We start from the raw sequence: 19,621 nt of genomic DNA on the forward strand, positions 1-19,621 counted from the left end.
CCCTGAAGGATTCTGTGATCCTGTGATCCACGGGAGGGCTGGACAGGCAGACAGGCGTTCTTCCTCCTCCCTGGAGGAAGGGTTTAGTGGGATCTCCCTGCCTGGCAATCCCTGCCGGTGTCTGTGACAAAATACTGAGTTTCTGCAATATTGTCTCAACTGCTACTGATCCAAGTGCAGCTTTAGGAAGGAGAATTCCTTGGTTCAGGGCAAGCTGGTGGTGTCGCTCCAAAGCCTTCCCTGCAAAGGTAAGAGACTGAGGTTCCTGATAAATCAATTCACTGAGTTCTGGTTTGAGCTCTAATTTGTTTACCAAGATTTGGACCGGAGCAGATTGATACAGCAGTGACACTCAGCTGTGAAAATGGGACTAAACAATTTGCATAAACAGATTTGCTCAGCAATTACCAGGTTTCCTCAGCACAGCGATGCGTAGAGAATAGGGAAGTGAGAAGCCACTGATGATGCCAGGTAGCTAATTTTCAGATGTAAATAATCCAACTGTTTCAAAATGATTTTTTAAATTAAATTACTGTGACACAAAGCACAAAAGATGACAAATCTCATTTGGAGGGTTTTGTTTGTGTTTCGAGGGGAGAGTAACCTGCATGCTGCATGCCAAGTTTTGCATCAAAACAGGTGGAAAATAGTGAATAAAGTTTATTTTATGTAGCTGTGTATGTCTGGTTTGAATGGAAAGGAGTTGTGGCTATTTAGAAGTAATACAGTTTCTAAAATTGCAGTAAGTTTCTTTTTTGGTATCTGCCTCTTCACCAAGTTTCTTTCTGGTGTTGGTACCTCTTAATAAGGATTTGAGCTTGCACAGGTTCTGTGCCCTTACTCACCTTTCTGTGCTTTTGCCTCACCTGTGAGCCTTGGAGAGATGGTTATTCTGCAGCACAGTCCATGGAGCTCAGGTCTAATTGGAAAAGCCCCTGGAGTTAATTACTGCTTTGCATCTCACTGTTGTCCAGTTAACTGGATGCAGGAAATGGGAGAGGCAGAGATCCAGCTCGATTTGGACATAGCTCCACTGGGAAGGAGAGGATAATACAACTTTTCCAAGAGAGGTGCTGGCATTTCGGGCTCCTGGAGGTGTGAGTTTTGCCTACGCTGCTTTGAGTCAGATCCAGGGAGCTCTCTGCCCACTGCTGCAAACTGGCTTGAAGCCCACGTTTTCTGTCAGATTGTTTATCCATTTTTGTATCCCACCAGCTCTTACTGCTGATGGAGAAGAAAAATTACTTTTCTTCCTACAGAAATTCTGTTCCTTAGAAAGTTAAGCAAGCACATCCAGCTTGGCCTAAAAGCAGCTTATTGGAATGACACATTTATTCTTGTAATTAGTTATTTTCTTACGTAAAAGACCTGTAAGGTTTATTAAATTGATGATCCTCTTAATTCACAATGAGACTCTCAAGTGTCTTATTACATCCTGAAGTGATTGTGTGCTCAGTAAGTCAGTCAGCCCAGGGTAGGTCTATTTAAGTGTACAAATACTGTTCCTGTTTTCCTCTGCTGAGCCACTGTGCCTGTTGTGCAGAGCTGTGGGACAGTGGGGTCAGAGCGCTGCTTACGCTCAGGGCTGTGGGAGGTGCAGCTGGGAGAGTGGCTGACCTGGACTCAGGTTTATTCAGTGCTCAAAGGGTGGAGCTCTCTCAGAGCAGATTTTCCAAGGGCAGTGCTGGAAACACCAGGAGCTGGATGGGTGCAGCTGCTGGTGGGTGGCTGCAGGTGTCAGGGTGTTCATCTCCTCAGAGCCAGGCTCATCCTGGAGCCCTGTGTCCAGGGGAATGGGGGCTCCTGCTTGGCTTTGTCCAGAGGAGGCACCAGGATGATCGATCAGGGGGATGGAGCCAGCTCTGCTGTGAGAAGAGGCTGAGAGAATTGGGATTGTTCAGCCTGGAGAAGTGAAACTTCAGGGTGACCTAATTGTGGCCTTCCAGAGCTTGAAGGGTCTGAGAAGGAGGATGGAGAGAGACTGTGGACAAGGACCTGGAGTGACAGGACAAGGGGGAATGGATTCAAACTGACAGAGTTGGACGGTATGTTAGGAAGGAACTGTTCCCTGGGAGGGTGGGCAGGCCCTGGCACAGGGTGCCCAGAGCAGCTGGGGCTGCCCCTGGATCCCTGGCAGTGTCCAAGGCCAGGCTGGATACTGGGGCTTGGAGCAGCCTGGGACAGTGGGAGGTGTCCCTGCCCATGCGACTGGATGGACTTTAATGTCCCTTCCCAGCTGAACCACTCCAGGATTCTCCTCCCATGTCTGAAGCAGGGGAATGGACCCAAAGTACCAGAGTGTCCCTGGTGACTGTAGCAGGACCCTCACATGGATAACGTTGTTGCAGCCTCACCCCTGTGCCTGTCTGGGGTTCAGTGGGATGAATCCCTTTCTCTCTGGCATTGCTCTGGTTGATGAAAACAAGCAGGAGAATGCCACGGACTTACTGCAGTCCTTGGTGATGTGAAGCTCAGGTACAGGTGACCCATGTCAGGGTGAAATGGGAGCTTCAGGGAGGGGTGACAGAAATTGTGCTGGTGTTCCTCCCACACATGGGCTGCCAGCTTGGGTTGTGCTGGTCCAACTCTAAAGCTTTGGGGGTGGAGACCAATTTCTCCATATTTCACACTGCAGAGTGCAGCTGTGTTGTGTTGTCAGTCACAGCTTTGGGATGGATCCAGCTGTTCAGATCTGCTGCTGGACCAGCTCAGAACCTCTGGGACTGATGTAGCATCAGGACAATCACCTGTTTGCTGCTGTCGTTAGGAAAGGGATTTGATGGAATGCCTTTTGGTTCCAGGCCTGTAAGAGAGGTAACACTGAAGTGCCCTTCTTCCTCTTGGTTCAGCATTCACTCTTTGCAATATTATTCATGTTTTTAGTGCATTGTATAAAGCAGAAGAAGCTCATTCAGCTGGTGTCACCCACATCGCTGATGGGCAGTGTCTGGCCAGGATTAGGGTTTGTTTTCCTCCTCCTGCTCTGTGAAGTCTGTGCTGGTCTTGCTGTTTGATCACTGCTCTCTCCATAAAAGCCTCACTGAACCCCCTCATTCCTCTGGATCACAGTGGGAGAAAACCATGGAGCCAAGTGTTTGTGTCCCTTGTGATGGGGAATTCAACCCCAGCAGAGCTCATGACTTAGAAAAGGCAGCTGGAAGAAGGAGGGGATGGGAAGGTATGACAGAACAGAAAGGAGGGAGTTTGGAGTTCTGGCCTCACAGAAGTAAATGAATTTTAGTGATTAAGGAATTTTAATATCCTCAAGCACTTAAACCAATAGCTTCAAACATCTATTTTGGAAGTTCACCTCCCACATATAAGCAGCTCTGTCATTAACTTGTTTTCCACTGTGTGAGCAATCCAGCTTTTTGCAGTGCCTCTGCCTGAGTCTAAATGCACAGATGTCTGGAAATCAGGTACTTAATGAGGAGTCCAAGTGTGGAGTTTGTGAATATCTATTTCACTCCCACCTCTGAAAATCTCTGCTTTAGAAAGCCGAAGTAGCAATGAATTAAACACTGGATTTCACAGTTATAGCAAGGGTTAGCAAGGCTTGGGGCAGGAAGGGATTGTCACCTCCCTGATGCCCATCCCAGGGGTCAGTTTTCCCTGGTTAAAAGGCAGAATTCAACTTGAGCACACTGAGGTTTGTACTCCCGTGCAGAACAGAGGGGCTCCTGCTCAGCAGGCAGAGTCCAGAGCTTGCAGCCCTGTTTTAACTGCTGTGCTTTTCCTGTCTCCTTCCCTGCAGGCCAGAGGAGCCGACATTCCGGACATCCCGGGGGAGCTGCCGCTCCGCTCCTGCGGCAGCACGGCCAGCATGAAAGTGAAGAATGTGAAAAAGTAAGAGCAGAGTTCGGTGCTTTTCGTGTCTTTCCTGGGCTTCTGGTTGCGGTGCTGAGTTTTAGCTGTTGTGCTGCAGTGCAGGGCATTCAGCAACAATTTGTGATGGTGGATCTTCAGCAGAGCAACCAAAATCCGTGTGGAACAAAGGCAGTTTGAGCTAAACTAGGCATGAGAGCTTTTGCTGGCTCTCTCTCCTCTTTCTGGCCATAGAGACAAATCTAGGCAGAGTTTTGAACCTCACTGTTGCAGTGTTTTTAATTTTCTTTTGTGATTCTTCCTGAAAGTGATTACTAAAAAAAACCCCACAATAGAACATATATAGAGAAAAATCTCGAAAGAAGCCCAGGCAATGTGTAAATGAGATAATTTTCCCTGTCTCCTTATGCTCTGGAAAGCTAAACCAGGACAAGTGGGTGGCCTAGATGTATCTTTTATCTGATATTTTTTTCTCTTTTCTTTTTGCATTCTGCCCTCTGTAACTTCATTTGAATGGATTTTGCACAGTTTTCCCTTCTGAGGGATATTTTTTCTTCCCTGATCTCACAGTTTGTTTTTTTTTCCTGTGGGCTCATGCTGTATTTCTGTCTCTGCTTGTCTCCCAGAGACTATAAACCAAGTCATTATGCTTGCAGCAATGGGGATCAGAAATAATCAATATTGCTTGGCTAAAAATGCTGACTTGAGGAGCAGAACTCCCCGAGATTGATGGATCTGAGCCTTCAGCTCACTCCTCTAGTGCTCCACTGAGAGGGAAATGGCTCTTTGTTCCAGTGCTGAGCAGCCAGATGCTGCATCTCACTTCCCACTTGTATTCCCGTGGGAAGAGGGAGCTAGATAATGACAATCTCATTGGCTCACCACCAGGAATATCTATAGGAGTCTATAATAGCTTCAGTAGAAGCAGGAGCATGTTGCAGAGCCAGAGGAGCTCCCCGGCAGCCACCAGTGTGACTGGAGACACTTGGGAATAATTATGCCTGACTTTTGAATTTTCAAAAGGCAAAGGATAAATAGAGTTTGTTCTGCACCCTCAGATACATCCCCCCGGGACTGATGGGCTGTGATGCCTTTCACAGGTAAAGTTCTGCTTTCCTCGTGTCTCGTGTAAGGCTGTGGGTGTGCATTTGTGAGGTGCAGCTGCTTGTCCCTGCTCCGTGTCCGGAATCCTGCGGGATGTGGTGCTGCTGGAATGTCACACATGGCTCTGTAGGGCTGCAGTGGGATGTGGTGCTGCTGGAATGTCACACACGGCTCTGTAGGGCTGCAGTGGGATGTGGTGCTGCTGGAATGTCACACACGGCTCTGTAGGGCTGCAGTGGAAAAGCCACTTGGCATTTCAGCTTTCCTTTCTCACTCGGTTCCTTTCCCCCTGTTTTGGTGCATCACATCAACAAATCCCTGTGTTCCCTCGGCTTTAGGATGAGAAAGTTGTTGTTGTTTTGTATCAGTACCTGTGGTTTATCTCTGCTGAGTGATCTGCATCCATCTGATGGTGTGCTCTTGGTGTGCTCCAGGTTATCCTTTACAAAGGGGCACTTCCCGAAGATGGCTGAGTGTGCACATTTCCACTACGAAAACGTGGACTTTGGCAACATACAGGTGAGTCTTGGATTTCTTTTATACACAAAACACCTTGTGCTTCCTGCTGGCTGACCCGGTGGGGAGGCGTAGAAGGACCTCACTGAGGCTTATTTGGTTTGTTGCCAAATGTTTAGTGATAAGAAGTTAAAGCTGTAGAGACTTTATTTGGAATTGCTTCCATGTGCTGGGGCAGAAGCTGCACTCAGTCATATGGAGCTCTCCTTTGAGCTTGGAGATGTTTTATTTCCACTGGATTTGGCTGATGTCACTGTTTTAAGACTGTATCAGACATTCATTCTTGAGTCATCTGTAATCACCGCATGCGTATTTTTGGTTTGCGTGTGTGTGTGATTAAACAATTGTGTGAATGTATTTATGTAAATATAAATAAATCAAATTTACCCCTTCCCTTAGCTCTGCATTGTGCATTGCAGCAGCTGTGTCATCAAAATACCAGAAACTGCTCGTCAGCCTGAGCTGCACTTCTGCTTTGCTCCTCTGTGATCCCTCCCTCAGGAATACAGGCAGAAGCATTTTCCAGGGAGGGCTGACACCCAGGAGTTTCTCACAAACAGGATGCATTTTGTTCTGCACTTAGAGGAGCAGGAATGCCTCCAGCATCTGCCAGCCTTGTAGCCAAAAGGAGGTTACAACCTTTTCATTTGTAAAACATTTCCTGTAATACTGAGTGAATTATTTACAGTCTTTCATGCTGCTGTACTTGACACTTTTGCAAGCAGAATTATGCAGCTGGGTTTTTTCTCTGTCTCTGTAAAATTCCGGCTGGGAAGGAGCTTGGGTCCTGTTTGTGGCTGGGATCTGCTGTTGCTCACACGTGGTGGCTCTGGGTGGATTGGTTCTGGTGTTGTGGGCTCTGCAGAGCCAGTGACACAAAATACTGGGCACGAGATAGATTGCAGAGAGCTCAGTTCCCGTGGGGGTCCCTGGGAAATGGGCAAACAGGAGCAGTCCTCACTCTGCTGAAAGCTCTTTATTTTCATTTTCTGTAGGAGCAGCAGGACTGATCCATGTCCCTGCTCTCTGTCTCCTGGTAATTTGCTGATTCGACAGAACTAATTTTTCAGTCATTCTGGAGAGGAGTTTTATGTTGGAGCAGGTCTGTGTCCACACAGGTGTGGTTTTTACATCCTGTGCTCCTCTGAGCTCTCCATGCATCATCCAGGGATGTTCAGCACAATGTGCAGCTGGAGAGGGAGCACAAGCTGTGCATGGCACATCCTTTTGATGGCCAGCAATTAGTTCTTCTGTGGGTTTAAGCATTTCCTGGGATGTTTTCGGGAGGGCAGGGCAGACCTGCAGGGTTCATTTTTACATTTGTGAGAGGCAGAAGCAAAATCAGGTAATGCATCCTTTCCAGGTTTTCCTGGAGCACGTTCTAGTGGGAAGTTCCCACATGCAGGAGTGGTTTAGCATGGCTTTTTGTGGTGTCACTGCTGCTCCTGCAGCTTTCCCTGCTCCTACTCTGTGGTCCCCTGGCACAACCAGACCAGAGGCTGTAACCAGAGGAGGTCTTCCCAAAAAACAGAAATTGTGGAAGGATGTAGCACAGGAAATAAAAGTGGTATTGGTTATTGAGCTGTTATTGGTTATCTCAGCCCTGAGCTGTTATCTATGTCTGTGCTATGAAACCAGGAAGAAAACAGGGGCAGCATGAAAAGAACTGCCATAAAATTGAGACTCTGTGTGTGTTGTAGGGTCAGTGCTCTGTTTCCACCACATCTGCCTCTGAAAAGCCCTACATATTTAGCTATTTGTGTACCTACAGCAAGATTTGTGCCTAAATAAGGTGACTCAGGCCCTCTGTGTCTCTCACTGCTTCCTTTTCGTAAGCAAGGTTTCTGATAAATCCCCACAGTGTCAGGACTTCTTTATATGGTGAAAAATCTCTTTGAGAGCAAGAGCTTTGCTGCTGAAATGCAAAAAGATAAAGCATTGCAGCACATCCCTAGAATGCCAGTATTAATGGTAAAATAAATGAAAGCTGTTAATACAACAGCAGTATTAGTTGGGAGATTTAAAAATAGGTTCACACAGGGCTCATGCATTTTAATCAAGTTGGAGGCTCCTTTGTGCTCCCAAGGTAGAACAGAGAATAGCAGTGGGCTGGAGTGATGGGAAGTGACAGCTTGGCACCTAATAGAGAATTACTGAGTTGCATCTGAGGGGTGGTGGGTGTAAACTGCTTTCAAAATCTATTCACTGTTAGAAATTTGCATAGGAGAAATACAGTATTATCTGTCCATGTCAGGAATTGTGTAATGCTGTCTATTAACAGCCTGGCCGAATTTCAGGTTGTTTTGTAACGTTTATGCACTTATAATATGGTCTCATGGTGCAGGAGGTATTAATAGCCTGGCATTTCACCTCATGAGATCATTTTAAATTAAATTGCTGAGAGGTATAAAAAGGGATTTATCCTTGCACCGTGCTAGTGAGGCTGGGTGCATTTTGGGGGGCTTTTTCTCTTCAGAAATCTCCTGCCACGCTGCTTCCAACAGCAAGATCTTACCCATACCTGTGGCTGGCTGGCCAGGCACGTGTGGCATCCCAGGAAATTGCTGGTTACCAGGCAAAGGCAGTGATGTCAAAGCTGCACCGACAGGTTCAGCCTCACAGATTGCATCAGTGCCCAAAATTCACTGGCATTTTGCCAAAATACCTTATGTTCATTGCTGTGTTTACTTTAAGGGCTGCATCACTGATTTTTAGTTCATAGTGAAAAGCCAGGTTCTGCCTCATAGATGTGTTTTAGTCTGACATGGGATCAATGTTCAGAACTGTGGTTCAGCCTCTTCATGGTCTGTCTCTGGAGGAGATGCAATGTTTCTTCTCAATTTACCTTTTTCTTAATTTAGCTTTTTTTCAGTAAATAATACAAGGTATCTGCCCTTTAACTTTTTTGACCTGGTTCCCGCTGATTGAACACACTGGTGGTAAGTCTATGTAAAAATGTCTGTACAAACAGAAGGTCATTTCCAAGTGGTTAAATTGCATTTGTGCAGAAGAGTCTGTAATTACACCTGGGAAATGGTAAAAATGCACACTGTCCAACAGCAGCACTTTGCATGTAGCAAGTGCAAACTTTGTGTTATATCTGCTGGTTTTCTATCAGATTTATGAGTAAATAACTGAAAAAAACTCACAAAACTCTGTAGGATCTATTGAGGCAGCTTCAAATTCACCAAGTTTAAACATGTGAGATAGAGTCCCATATCCTTTTGTTTGCATTAAGAACTGACTCTAGACTGAGACAGAGTTAAATTTCTTCTATAATTTAAGAAGATATTCATGTAATTCAATCACTTTATGCTAAAAACCGATATGCTCCAGGTCTCCAGGAGTGTTTGGACAACGCTCTCAGGGGTGCACAGGGTGGGATTGTTGGGGTGTCTGTGCAGGGCCAGGAGCTGGGCTGGATGATCCCTGTGGTCTCTCCCAACCCAGGATATTCTGTGATTCTATGAAATACGGTTTTACTTTACTTAATGCTATATGCCATTAATATAAACAGGAGAAAAAGGGGTTAGGAATTCCTTAAATATTTACTTCCTGCCAGGAATAAATACTCAGTTCTTCACTTGAAAGAATTAAGACATTATCTTCAGCTGAGTAGGTTTTGGTAATGGAATATGGAGAGCTGATCAGCTCCCCACTTCCCAGGTAATATTCTTTGCTCCCTCAAAAGCCATTTGCTCAAGGAAAGTGCTGTAATGCACATTCATATCACTTCAGCATCTTGCATTTGACACAGAATTACTCCTTCAAACAGCACAATCTGTTTGCCTTGCAATATCTGACTTCTAAAAATAAATCCCTGTGGGAGCAGGACTGGGTTGCAGATCCTCTCCTTATCAGCGCAGCCTTGGCAGGGCAGTGGCAGGAATTGTGTTATCAGTGGTAAAGGAAGTATTTGAGGCAGAATCACTTCCGCCTGCACAGGCATCAGCTGCCAGGAATTCCTGTTAGGAATTGTGTGCTGTGGGAATGCCTCTGCAACGCTCCAGCCAAGCTGATGGGCTGCCTCCAGCAGCAGCTGGGCTCTGCCCCTGGAATTGGATGTTCCTGTCGTGCCTTGGGAGTCAGAAACATTGCAAAGAGCAGCTCAGTTCTTCTGTGCCTGTTGTCAGCAAAGCCTGCTGAGAAGATCTTTTTCGAGGTCATCTTCTTTTGGTTTGCCTTTTTTTCTTGTATTTAATGATATTCCAAGGAAGGGGGAACATGGGGGGAATGTGCTTATGAAGGAGTCTCTGTGATTTTTTTTTCCTAAGATGGATTGCAAAGGAAACAAAACTGGTAAAGCCTGACCAGATGCCCTTGGCTGGGGTTAGCTGGGGTAGTTTCAGGTGCCACAGCTAAAAGGAGTCTTGTGGATGAGCTGGAAACAACAGGGATGGGGATGCTCCCTGCTCTGTGTCTGCCTGAGGTGGAACAGGGGTTTGATCCCAAGCCTGCTCAGTGCCTGTGGTGCAGGAGGGTTTGTTTGTCCCCAGCTCTTCTGTGGGTATGATGCTTTCAGTGCATGGCTGTCAGGAGCAGCATGAGTAGCTCCAGGCTGCAATATCATTTATCCCACTCACTTTGTGAAGTGTTTAAGAAGGAACAAATACTGATTTTTAAAGGCAAAACATAAACCAGCAGTTCCCCGCCTCAGTCCCTCTAAAAGATGCAAGTTCTTAGTAAAAAGCATTGGCCTGAATTTTGGTGTGTATTGGGGCTTTGAAAGACAATTTTACTGCATTTTGCTTTGTGAATAATTTGAGTGAGATGCAGACCCAGATTATGTGTGAAGAGGGGCCCCTTTTCAGTCCTTCATCTTTGGATGCTGTAAATCTCCTCCCAGAATTACCTCGCTGGATTCTGGTATGTTCCCTTTCTTTAAACCGAGGACTTCCCTTCTCATTCCCTGTCTTTTCCATGTGATTTCTTTCCTATTGCCTTCCACAGTGCTGCTGGGGATGTTGCAAGGGCTGTTTTAAGGACGTGGGTATATAAAAACAACTGTTCAGAGTGTAGGTGGAAACTGCCTCTATTAGCTTAATAATTCCAGCCACAACTCCCTGAAAATTGGCACAGCCTCCTGCCAAGATCAACAAATTTTAAAAATTTGGAGTCTCTGGGCCAAGGTGTTTGCTGCCAAAGGAGTTAGGAAAATATTCAAGTAAGTTCATCTCAGTTTTTGGATTCTGCTGTTTCCTGGTGTGGCTTCCAGCTTGCCACAAGCTCCTCAGAAAAAATTCTTCCCTGGAATGAGATCACACCTGTGAAATTCCAGGTTGCCTGTTTTGTTCCCCTGGTAAAATGGGAAGAAATCCAGCGTGGGTCCTGTCATGGAAGGATAACTTCAACTGATCCACAGGGCAGGAGGGAGATCCAGGCTGGTGTTCCCGTGTGGATTTACTGCTAAATCATTCTGAAGGTGTTTTACACACTTTGCTCCCTTTGACTGACCGTTCTGAAATCAATACTTGATCTTTTTTTTATAAAGGGAAAGGCAGTTTGGCTGGCACTGCTCAGCTGGCTGCTCATGGAATGGCCTCTCACTCCGTATTTCCCTGATTTATTTATCTTGATCAGCTCTGTCTGATTCCATCTGTGTTCTTTATTTTAGAAAGATGCTTGTGAAGCTGTACCCATGGAAGGGTGGGCTAGAACCCACAAAGAGGTATTACAAGCAAATGAGAATTTAACCTCTTGATTCAGTACAACAGGTATTTTTGGGGCTTTTTTACCTTCTCCTTTTTCGCTTGGATATTTTTATGAGTTTATAGTGAATAATCCTTATCTCCACAGGAGAACAGACCCATTTGGGACAGAAAACAGAGACCTCCTGCAAGAATCCAGCTTATTTTCCCTTCCCCAGCATTTACCACTGGAAATATAGCAAGCTTGTCTGTGGAATTGTAGGGCTTTTGGCTCATTGTGAGTATTTGATGGCATAAGTAAATCTTCAAGTGGCTGTAAGAAGCCCAGCTGTTATTTTGACATTGACCTCCTGCTGTTTTCCAGCCCCATAAATCATCTTTACCAACATGTTGCAGAAAAGTGTTAAAATTGGTTTAATTAGTAACTGGAACAGAGTTGTGTTGGAAAATTTTTCTTCTCTGCAGTTTAACGACCTGAAAAGAACGGAAAGCTGTATTATCCATATAATTAAAATATGTTATAACTTGAAAAAATTCTGTGGGCTCCAGAAAAATAATCCCTGCTTCGGTAGTGTTTGGAGGGAGATGAAATCCCTTCTGTTTCTGTGTGTAGCCAGCCATGCTGTTACCAGGAATGGTGTTAAAATGCAGCGTAATGCTGGGCTCATGGATCTGCCAGCATGCCAGGCTGCAGTGATTTAATAACTGCCTTGTAGATATGATCCCTGAGATTTACAGGAGCAGGGCTCTGTGTTTCCCCTCCCGTGGAGGTTTGGCAAGCTGGAGGATGGATGAGCTGTGAAACCAAACTTCTGTGGGAACATTCCCATCCTGTTTAAACTGTACCTGCCTACAGAAAGGGCAGTTTGTTCAGACCCTGCTCGGGTGCCAGAGTTCAGAGGGTTGATGGCAGTGTTGGCAGCTCGGGGGCAGCAAGGCAGGCTGGGGGTGTTAAATGTTCATTCATCAGCTCAGCTTTCCCTGGGGTGTGTGCCCTGCCCTAGGAAAGTGTTCATTCATTCCCTGCCGAAGGAGCAGGGCTGGGATAACTGACAGAGGGAGGGAGGGATGGGATGTTGAGAGAAGTTCCTCCCTGGGAAGGTGCTGAGGCCCTGGCACGGGGTGCCCAGAGAAGCTGTGGCTGCCCCATCCCTGGAAGTGTTGAAAGCCAGGCTGGACAGAGCAACCTGGGATAGTGGGAGGTGTCCCTGCCCAGGGGAGGGGGTGGGACTGGATGAGCTTTTGGGTTGGATGTCCCTTTCAAGCCAAACCTTTCTGGGGTTCTGTAGTTCTGTGTCTATCATAACAGGATATAACCTGATCCTGCAACATTTGTTGACTGTCTTGGCTTTGACATCTTTCTGCTGAGGGTTTGAGCACACCAGACCTGCTCCACCTCTGTCTCCAGGTGTGCTCTGTGTCCTGAGCCTTGTGACCTGTTCCTTGTGGTGGTTCCATGATCTGGTTTCTAGGTAATTTCCAGTCTTGGAACATCAGCACTGCTTCACTCAGAACCACAGTGTCTCACTGTGGTGTGGTGAGCTCAAGGTTGTTGTCTCAGATAAAATCAGGGAAGAGCTGTTGAAGTGCCCAGGACGAGCCTGTCCTTGCCTGTTCTGTGCCCAGCTGTCCTGTGGGGAGGGGGAAGCCCTTGGGCTTCTGGTGTTGGGATGCTCCATGTGGAGGTGCTCGCTGTCCCGTGCCAGGGCTCTGCACAGGGATCACAGAGGGTGTTTCTGGATCTGCTGAGCTGAGACTACCCTTATGGTTGTTTTACTTGCAGCAGAGAGATTTGGGCAGAGGATTTCCTGCGAACATAAATGTTCCCAAGGGTCTGGATTCAGGCAGATTTCTCTTTTTCAGAGGAGGAACAGGCACACAGGCACACACTCCCCCCACACGGACTGCTGGATGTCTGGAAGGCATTTGGAGAAGGTTGTGGGCTTTGATGGGTTTGTTATTTTATCCCTTGCTGTGGGGTGTGAGCTTCCCTGTCCTGCAGGCGAGGCACTGACCCTCAGCTTTCCTGAGCATCCAGAGCAGAGAGCTCTTTGATCTTGACTCAGAATTCCAAAGGTATCAATTACTTCCTCTGGCTTGTCATTTCTGGCCATTTTCTCAGCAGAACCTGCAAACTCAGGCTGCTGTTTTCCTGGCAAAGAAGCATCAAAGGGAAAGGGAATGCTTCCATTACTTGTGAATGTGTGACTGTGGGCTTTGAAAATCAAATCCTTACCTGGAGAAGCATGAGATTCTCTCACTGCCTCTTCCAGACTCCCTCCCCTAAAGTTTAACTTCTTTTATCTCTTAAAACTAAGTGAACAAACTTTGATTCTACTCAGCAATTCTTCTTTCCACCCTACCAGATGAGTAAAAGAAATATTAATAATAACTTGCTCTGGGACATATTTTTAAGGTGCAAGACATTCCCTACCACCGTCCTGAATTTCTTCCTTTCAAATAGTTTGTTTCCCAGAAGGAGCTTTTATGAGAAGCTTGTTTAGATCTGCACAGAGGTGTTTCAAACTCCATCAGATGTTTTTTGGAGGCTCAGGGCTTGGTTTGAGAGTTGCAGTCAGAACTGACAGCTCTGACTGCAGAGTGAACTTTTGGCAATATCACACTTAGAATTATGTAAGTAATAATTTAAAGGGAAGATGATTCCTTAATAGACACCCACAAATCCGGTATTATATGAGCTGGAAATAAAAAGACATGGTACCATATATGTTATATATGTTCAGAGTCCTTGAACAGGCCTTAAAATCCATTCTGTTCTATTGGAAATCTGATGAAACTTAATAATATGGTTATAAACCAAACTGAGTAGAAAAATGCACTTCTTGGGGAGGTGGCATTGCCTTGTTTGGATCCCAACAGAAATTGTTCTGATTTACCTTGCAGAACTGATTTTGGACCAGGTTCCCATTTATCGGCTTGAAGTAGTTCAAAAATCAAAACATCTTCTGTTATTTCTATAGCTTGAGCCCAGGAATTCACTTTGCAATGTTGCTAAATTATTTAATAATTCTTCATTTGCTAAGTCCTGCAATAATTGTAGGTGTAGCAGTGCTGGAATGGGCAGGGAACCCACTGGGAGCTGGAGCCTTGGGGGGAAAGGATTTGCATGAAAGGAAGGGAATGTCGTACCAGGACGAGGGTGCTGCCTTGCTGAGGTGAGGGGAGCTCAGGGTTACTGAGGCTTGATAAAAGGTGTGAGACTTGAGAAGCATCAGAGCTGGTTCAGAGTCTCCTGGCTCGAGGTTTCATTCAGTGTTGTGCTTTGCCATTTGCTTTCAAATTAACTGAGAGCTGGATTGGATTTGGAAGCTCTTTGTGGAGGAGTGAGTTGTGAGGCTGGTACACTTTGAATTACTGATGGGTTTTAGCAGGAGCACTGAGCTCTGATGAGCACTTTGAATACACCCTGGACAGCTGTGTTGGGCTCTATTTCCCCTGGTCCCTCATCCCTTTGAAGTCCTTTAAGCCTCCCTATATCCCTCAGTTTCCAGCTACTCCACTAAGTGGAGTTCAAAGGCAGCAGAGGATCCTGCAGATCTGCTGGCATCGGTGCTGAGCAGAGGCACAGGGAGGGTTTGCTCCTGGAGCCCTGCTTTCCTCTCCCAGCTGACTTGAACTTTTCAGGCCTATCCAATGTCACAAAGATGCAGCACTTTGGCCATCAATCAATTCACTCAGAGAGTCTGGAAAATAATGTTCCAAATTTACCATTTATGATTTTAAGATAACCCAGGGGAGAGGGAAGACTTGGATTTTTAACAACAAAATACCCACATGCTCTTCTAATTCTTCGTGGTGCATCATATGGATGAATGGTTTATTTTCCCATTACAAAAACAACTAAGGTGTGGATGATGTGTTTTCTGTTAGGATTACGAGTGTCTGTGTCTTGCAAATTGTGATGATCAGAGTAAGGATAAAGCAGCCCCTGGAAACAAAACTGTGTCTGCAACAGTAACAAGAAGCTGAATTGCCTGCAGAATTAATAATGAATCTGGATGACAGCACGTCCCTGTGCTGTGAGGTTTGTAGGCTCTGTGTGTGTGCTCCAGGGTTCCACCACAGTTTGTTCACACTTAAATGTGCTTGGCCCCATGGCTGAAGGTGGTTTGAGCTGTGGGAAGGGCTGGAGCATTTTACATCCTTTGTGTGCTCATTTAGACAAGTTATTGTAGCAGTGTTTGCTGTAGAGGAATGTTTATTTTACACAGAACGGTCGGTAATTCATTATTTCATTATATTCTCTTGGAAATGACTAAGTTACTAGTACAAAGCTGAATTGAAATACCAATATTAGAAAGCAAAATAAGGGTTTACATATCTCATTTGTCCCCAGTATGGAGCAGCTTGGGAGCTTGTTCTGGAAAGGTTCTGTTTTTCCATAGAATCACAGAATACCCTGAAAGGGACCCCCAGGGATCACCAGGTCCAACTCCTGTGCCTGTCCTGGTGTGTGAAGCAGAGCTGTCCTCTGTGAGTCCCAAATTTGTCATTGTGACCGCTGATTCCCTCGCCTGGTGATTGAAGGGCTCTGCCGTGTAACCTGGGTTAATGAGCATCGTGGGGTTAATGAGCCACGTTCCCTGTGACAGCAGTGCCAGCCCAGGTGGCCCCAGGGTGCTGTCCCAGGCTGGGTTGTGCCATGACTCTTGTCCTCGTGCTTGTGTGTTTGAACACCAGCAAGAATTGAGTCCCACAGACCCTTTTCCCCTGAAATGTGCAGAATGTGGGACCAGGGCAGCGCTGCAGGGTGATGCCTCTCTGTGGAGAACAGGAGCTCCTGAAGAGTGCATTGCACAGGGGCAGGGTTACACCCACCCCTTTGGAGAGTGAATTCAATGTTTAAACACCAAAAGCCCAATTCCAATTCCAGTGAGAAACTCTTGGGCAGTTCCCAGGATGTGAACCTGTTTGCAGTGTAACCCGAGTTGTTCACAACCCACCTTCCCTGAACTGTCATCTGGGAAATTTAAAGGTGAAAATATTCTTTTCACATCTCTACTATTTTATCTCCTGCCTCTGGCATTTTGGCAGAATTTTCTAAATTAAAAATGAAAACAGTTACAGATCTGTCTGTGGCCCTTTATGCAGTTAATCCTGTAACTCTTCAAGTTCATCCTCTGGAGGTTTTTAACTCTTCAAGTCCATCCTCTGGACACAACCAATTAAGATTTTGACACATGGATCAAAAAAACCAAGACACTGTTTACAAACTGCTTCACAAAATTAAAGCTCATCCTATTTATTAAAGGTTTCCAAGGTAATTTCTTTAATACCATGAATTTCAGGCATTTTTTTGTGCTGTTCTTGCTGCCCTTCACTGAGTCAACATACAGAAGCTGCATTTTTTTGTCTGTGAAAGCATTTTTCTCCCTTCCCTGGCATTTTGGATCCATACAGGATATAGTGCTTTTACACAGGACATAAATAACCTGTGACAGGCAAGTAACGGGGTAATTCCTGTGTGTACTTGTGTTCTGGAAAATACAGCTTCATGTTTTCCAGCTGGCCTGTCTGGGGGGTTGCTGTACATTTACATGTAACCCCTGGAAAAAAGCCAGTGCTGATGAAGTGCTCTCGGTGTGGAGTGTCAGGGGATGTGGGAGGTTGGATGGCACAGTGTTCCTGGCTTCAGGAGAGTCTGATTTTCCTGGCCCTTCTCTCCTTACTCCAGAGGATTGTGTGTTGTACCCCACTGACTGGCTGTGAGTCCTGACTGGGGCTTATTTAATGAACCAAGGGCTTCACTTCTAGGCAAAATTTAGGAGGAATCCAACTTTGGCATCTTGTGACTGACCAGAAAAGCTCTAAAATCCCCACTGCCTTCACTTTTTGGTAGTCAGCAGGTTACAATTAATATTTCAGACCATGGGATGCTTTTCAGTGCAGTGTCATGAGTTTGATGGCCCTGGACTGACACAGAGTCACTGAGGTTGGAAAGACCTCCCAGATCATCAGGACCAACCACTGACAATAGAATCCAGTTTTTCCACCATAATGTCTCTAAGAAATAATATCACCAAGTTATAAAATGAGATAAAAGATTGTGGGGATTAAAAATTTCAAAATGAGTCTCACTTTTCCTTAGGGATTTTTCTCTGCAATCCCTTCAGTGTACAAGTATCTTCAAGGCTTTCTCAACCAGAGTGAAGAAGCTTGTTTGTTTCAAGAAACTTGAGTTTATCCCATAATTGCTTAAGACCTAAGATTTCAATATGATAATTTCAGTCTCTTTCCCAAACGAATCTCTTTTCAGCACTAAAAATCAGTGACAGTGGTATCAATTGTTTTGTTCTTACTGCCTGAGTTAGAGCAGCTTTGTGTTTGCTGGGAAGTGCCTTTTGCCAAAATTAGAGAGGCTGGAGCCTTATATAGCAACCATTATGGAATTCCTGAGTTTTGTGGAGCCTCAGATGAAGCATCTATGTTTCAGTATCTTCTTAGAGATTTTCCTTCTTAATTGGGTTGAGATAAAACTAAACCAAACCACTCATTTTAGGGCTTGTACTGGTGCCTGTTTGGATCTCTGCCGAGGTTTGGGCATCTCTGTTTTGGTGGGAAGACTGTTAATACTGATGATAAAGACATTAATCCTGTTTCCTCTGTCAGAATCCTGGAAGTTTCCCAGGATGTGGCAGAAACAGGCCTTGTCTCAGTCCTTTCTCTTCCTCCTCTTCTCCCCCATCCCCGTCACTGCTGAGCACACAGTAGTGGCTGTGAGTGTAAATAATCACCTGGTTGTACTCTGGAGAACTTCCTTCATGGGGTCCAGTGGAGTTTCTTTAAATCATTTAACTCCTGGAAATGTCATTGGATGTTTTCATCACGAACACGCTCAGTTCCCTCCCACCCTAATTTGTCTGTGTCCTGTAGCTGTAGGATTGATTACAGGTGGGATGGGGCAACCTGCACTAGTGGAAGGTGGAATGAGGTGAGCTTTAAGGTCCCTTCCAACCCAAACAACTCTGGGATTTTCTGATGAACGTAAAATCTCATATTAAAACATCATGTATGTGTGTGTGAGGGAGGTTATGGTGCCTTAACTGATTTATGCTTGTTCTGCACCTTGTATATATGTTTCTCTTCAGTCTGGGCAATATTTACTTTGCAGAGCAGGTAAACACCTGCAGTGTGTGGTCATTTTTTTTTTTTAATACGTAGAAAATATTTAGTTCTTAGACCCACTACACCTGAATTACTTGTCAGCTATGTTTTGAATTTTGTATGCTTGTGTGAGTTGAATATTGCCCAAAGCCTGCAGGTTCCCTGGGACACCTCTTTCTTCAAAGGAAGAGCAGTTGGAGAAGTTGTGCAGGGCACAGCTTGTTCTTGTTCCCCAGCACAGCTGCTGGTGAGGTGTGACACGGGCAGATGTGCTGGAGCTGTGGGGATGGGGATTTGTGAGCAGCAGGAGACAGGACCACGTGTGTGGATGTGTTTGTGCACGGGAAGAGATGAGGAGATGCAATAGAGCCCAGACCTGTGAGTTTCCTGTTAATGCCAGATACTTTTAGTCTGGCTGAAGTTTTTATGCAACATTCAGCTAAGAGGGGAAGTTTTAGGTTCTACTCCTAGAAAAGCTTTTGTTTTAGAAAATCAATTTGGCCACGTAGCTCTCCCACTCATTTTCCAGCCCCCTTTTCCCCTTTAGCTGAGGGAAGAGCTTCCATCGAGTCCGTTCCATGTTTGGCACTTGCTCAAGTTGTACAAAAATGCAAGTGGGTTATAAAACATCTGTCAGATTTGTCCCAGCTGTGGGACAAGGACTTTTTATTTCTTTGGGTAAAAAAGCAGGATGGGGGAGATTGGAGATGTGAAGATTTGAGGTATTTCTCATGCATGGACACACAAAATCCTGCTTGCACCTTTCCCCAGCTCACGTCTGGCAGAGTGGGAAGCTGAAGGGCTTTATTGGGAAGTGCTCTTGCTGTGGCTGTGTTCTCTCAAAGTGCATCCAGGAGTCAGTTTGGTCACAGCCCAACCTTTGCTTCATGCCAGGGAATGTAGGCACAGCCTCAGTGCCAGCAGGGCTGGCTTTCACACAGCCTGGTTTGTCCACTCGAGTGGCTGTTGATCTTTCGCACTTGTGGGGTCATGGGAGGAAATGCAATAAGTTTCCCCTCAGCTTTTATCACTTCCTCCTGCCAGGTAAGGGGAGATGATTTTCCTTCATTTGCTGCTGCTCTTGTCAGCAAGAGAAGTTGGTGTTGAGCCAGATAATAAACCATGGGGAAGGAGTTCCCAGGTGTGGCTGTGGTGACACTGATCTCCCCCCGCTGCCTTCTGCCTGGGCCTTGTGCTGCAGGTTCCTGCTCAGACAGGTGTGGGTGGGATGTGTCATCTTTGGGTGTCAGCCACTGCAGGCTGGCAGGGACGTGCATTTTTGATGGACAAGGCTTTTGGAGACCCTGCACACTCTGCAAAGATAAACCTGTGCAAGTTGGGCCAGCAATATTTGTTCTTATTTCCAGACCCTACTTCATCATTTGAAAAAGCACATTTTGTTG

At 45.7% G+C, this 19,621-nt stretch overlaps 1 protein-coding gene across 1 annotated transcript in view; it reads left to right on the plus strand.

The window, feature by feature from the left end:
• Positions 1-19,621, plus strand: part of ARHGAP32 (Rho GTPase activating protein 32) — a gene marked incomplete at its 3' end in the record, with an annotated part of 172,213 nt that overhangs the window by 40,826 nt on the left and 111,766 nt on the right. Inside the window, exons 3-5 of the mRNA XM_082297092.1 lie at positions 3,755-3,846; positions 4,884-4,925; positions 5,364-5,448. Of these exons, the coding sequence (XP_082153218.1) occupies positions 3,755-3,846; positions 4,884-4,925; positions 5,364-5,448 (219 nt within the window). The remainder of the gene's footprint in view (positions 1-3,754; positions 3,847-4,883; positions 4,926-5,363; positions 5,449-19,621) is intronic.

This window comes from Coloeus monedula, assembly GCF_965178545.1.
Source record: "Coloeus monedula genome assembly, chromosome: 25".
In the NCBI taxonomy this organism is placed as follows: Eukaryota; Metazoa; Chordata; class Aves; order Passeriformes; family Corvidae; genus Coloeus; species Coloeus monedula.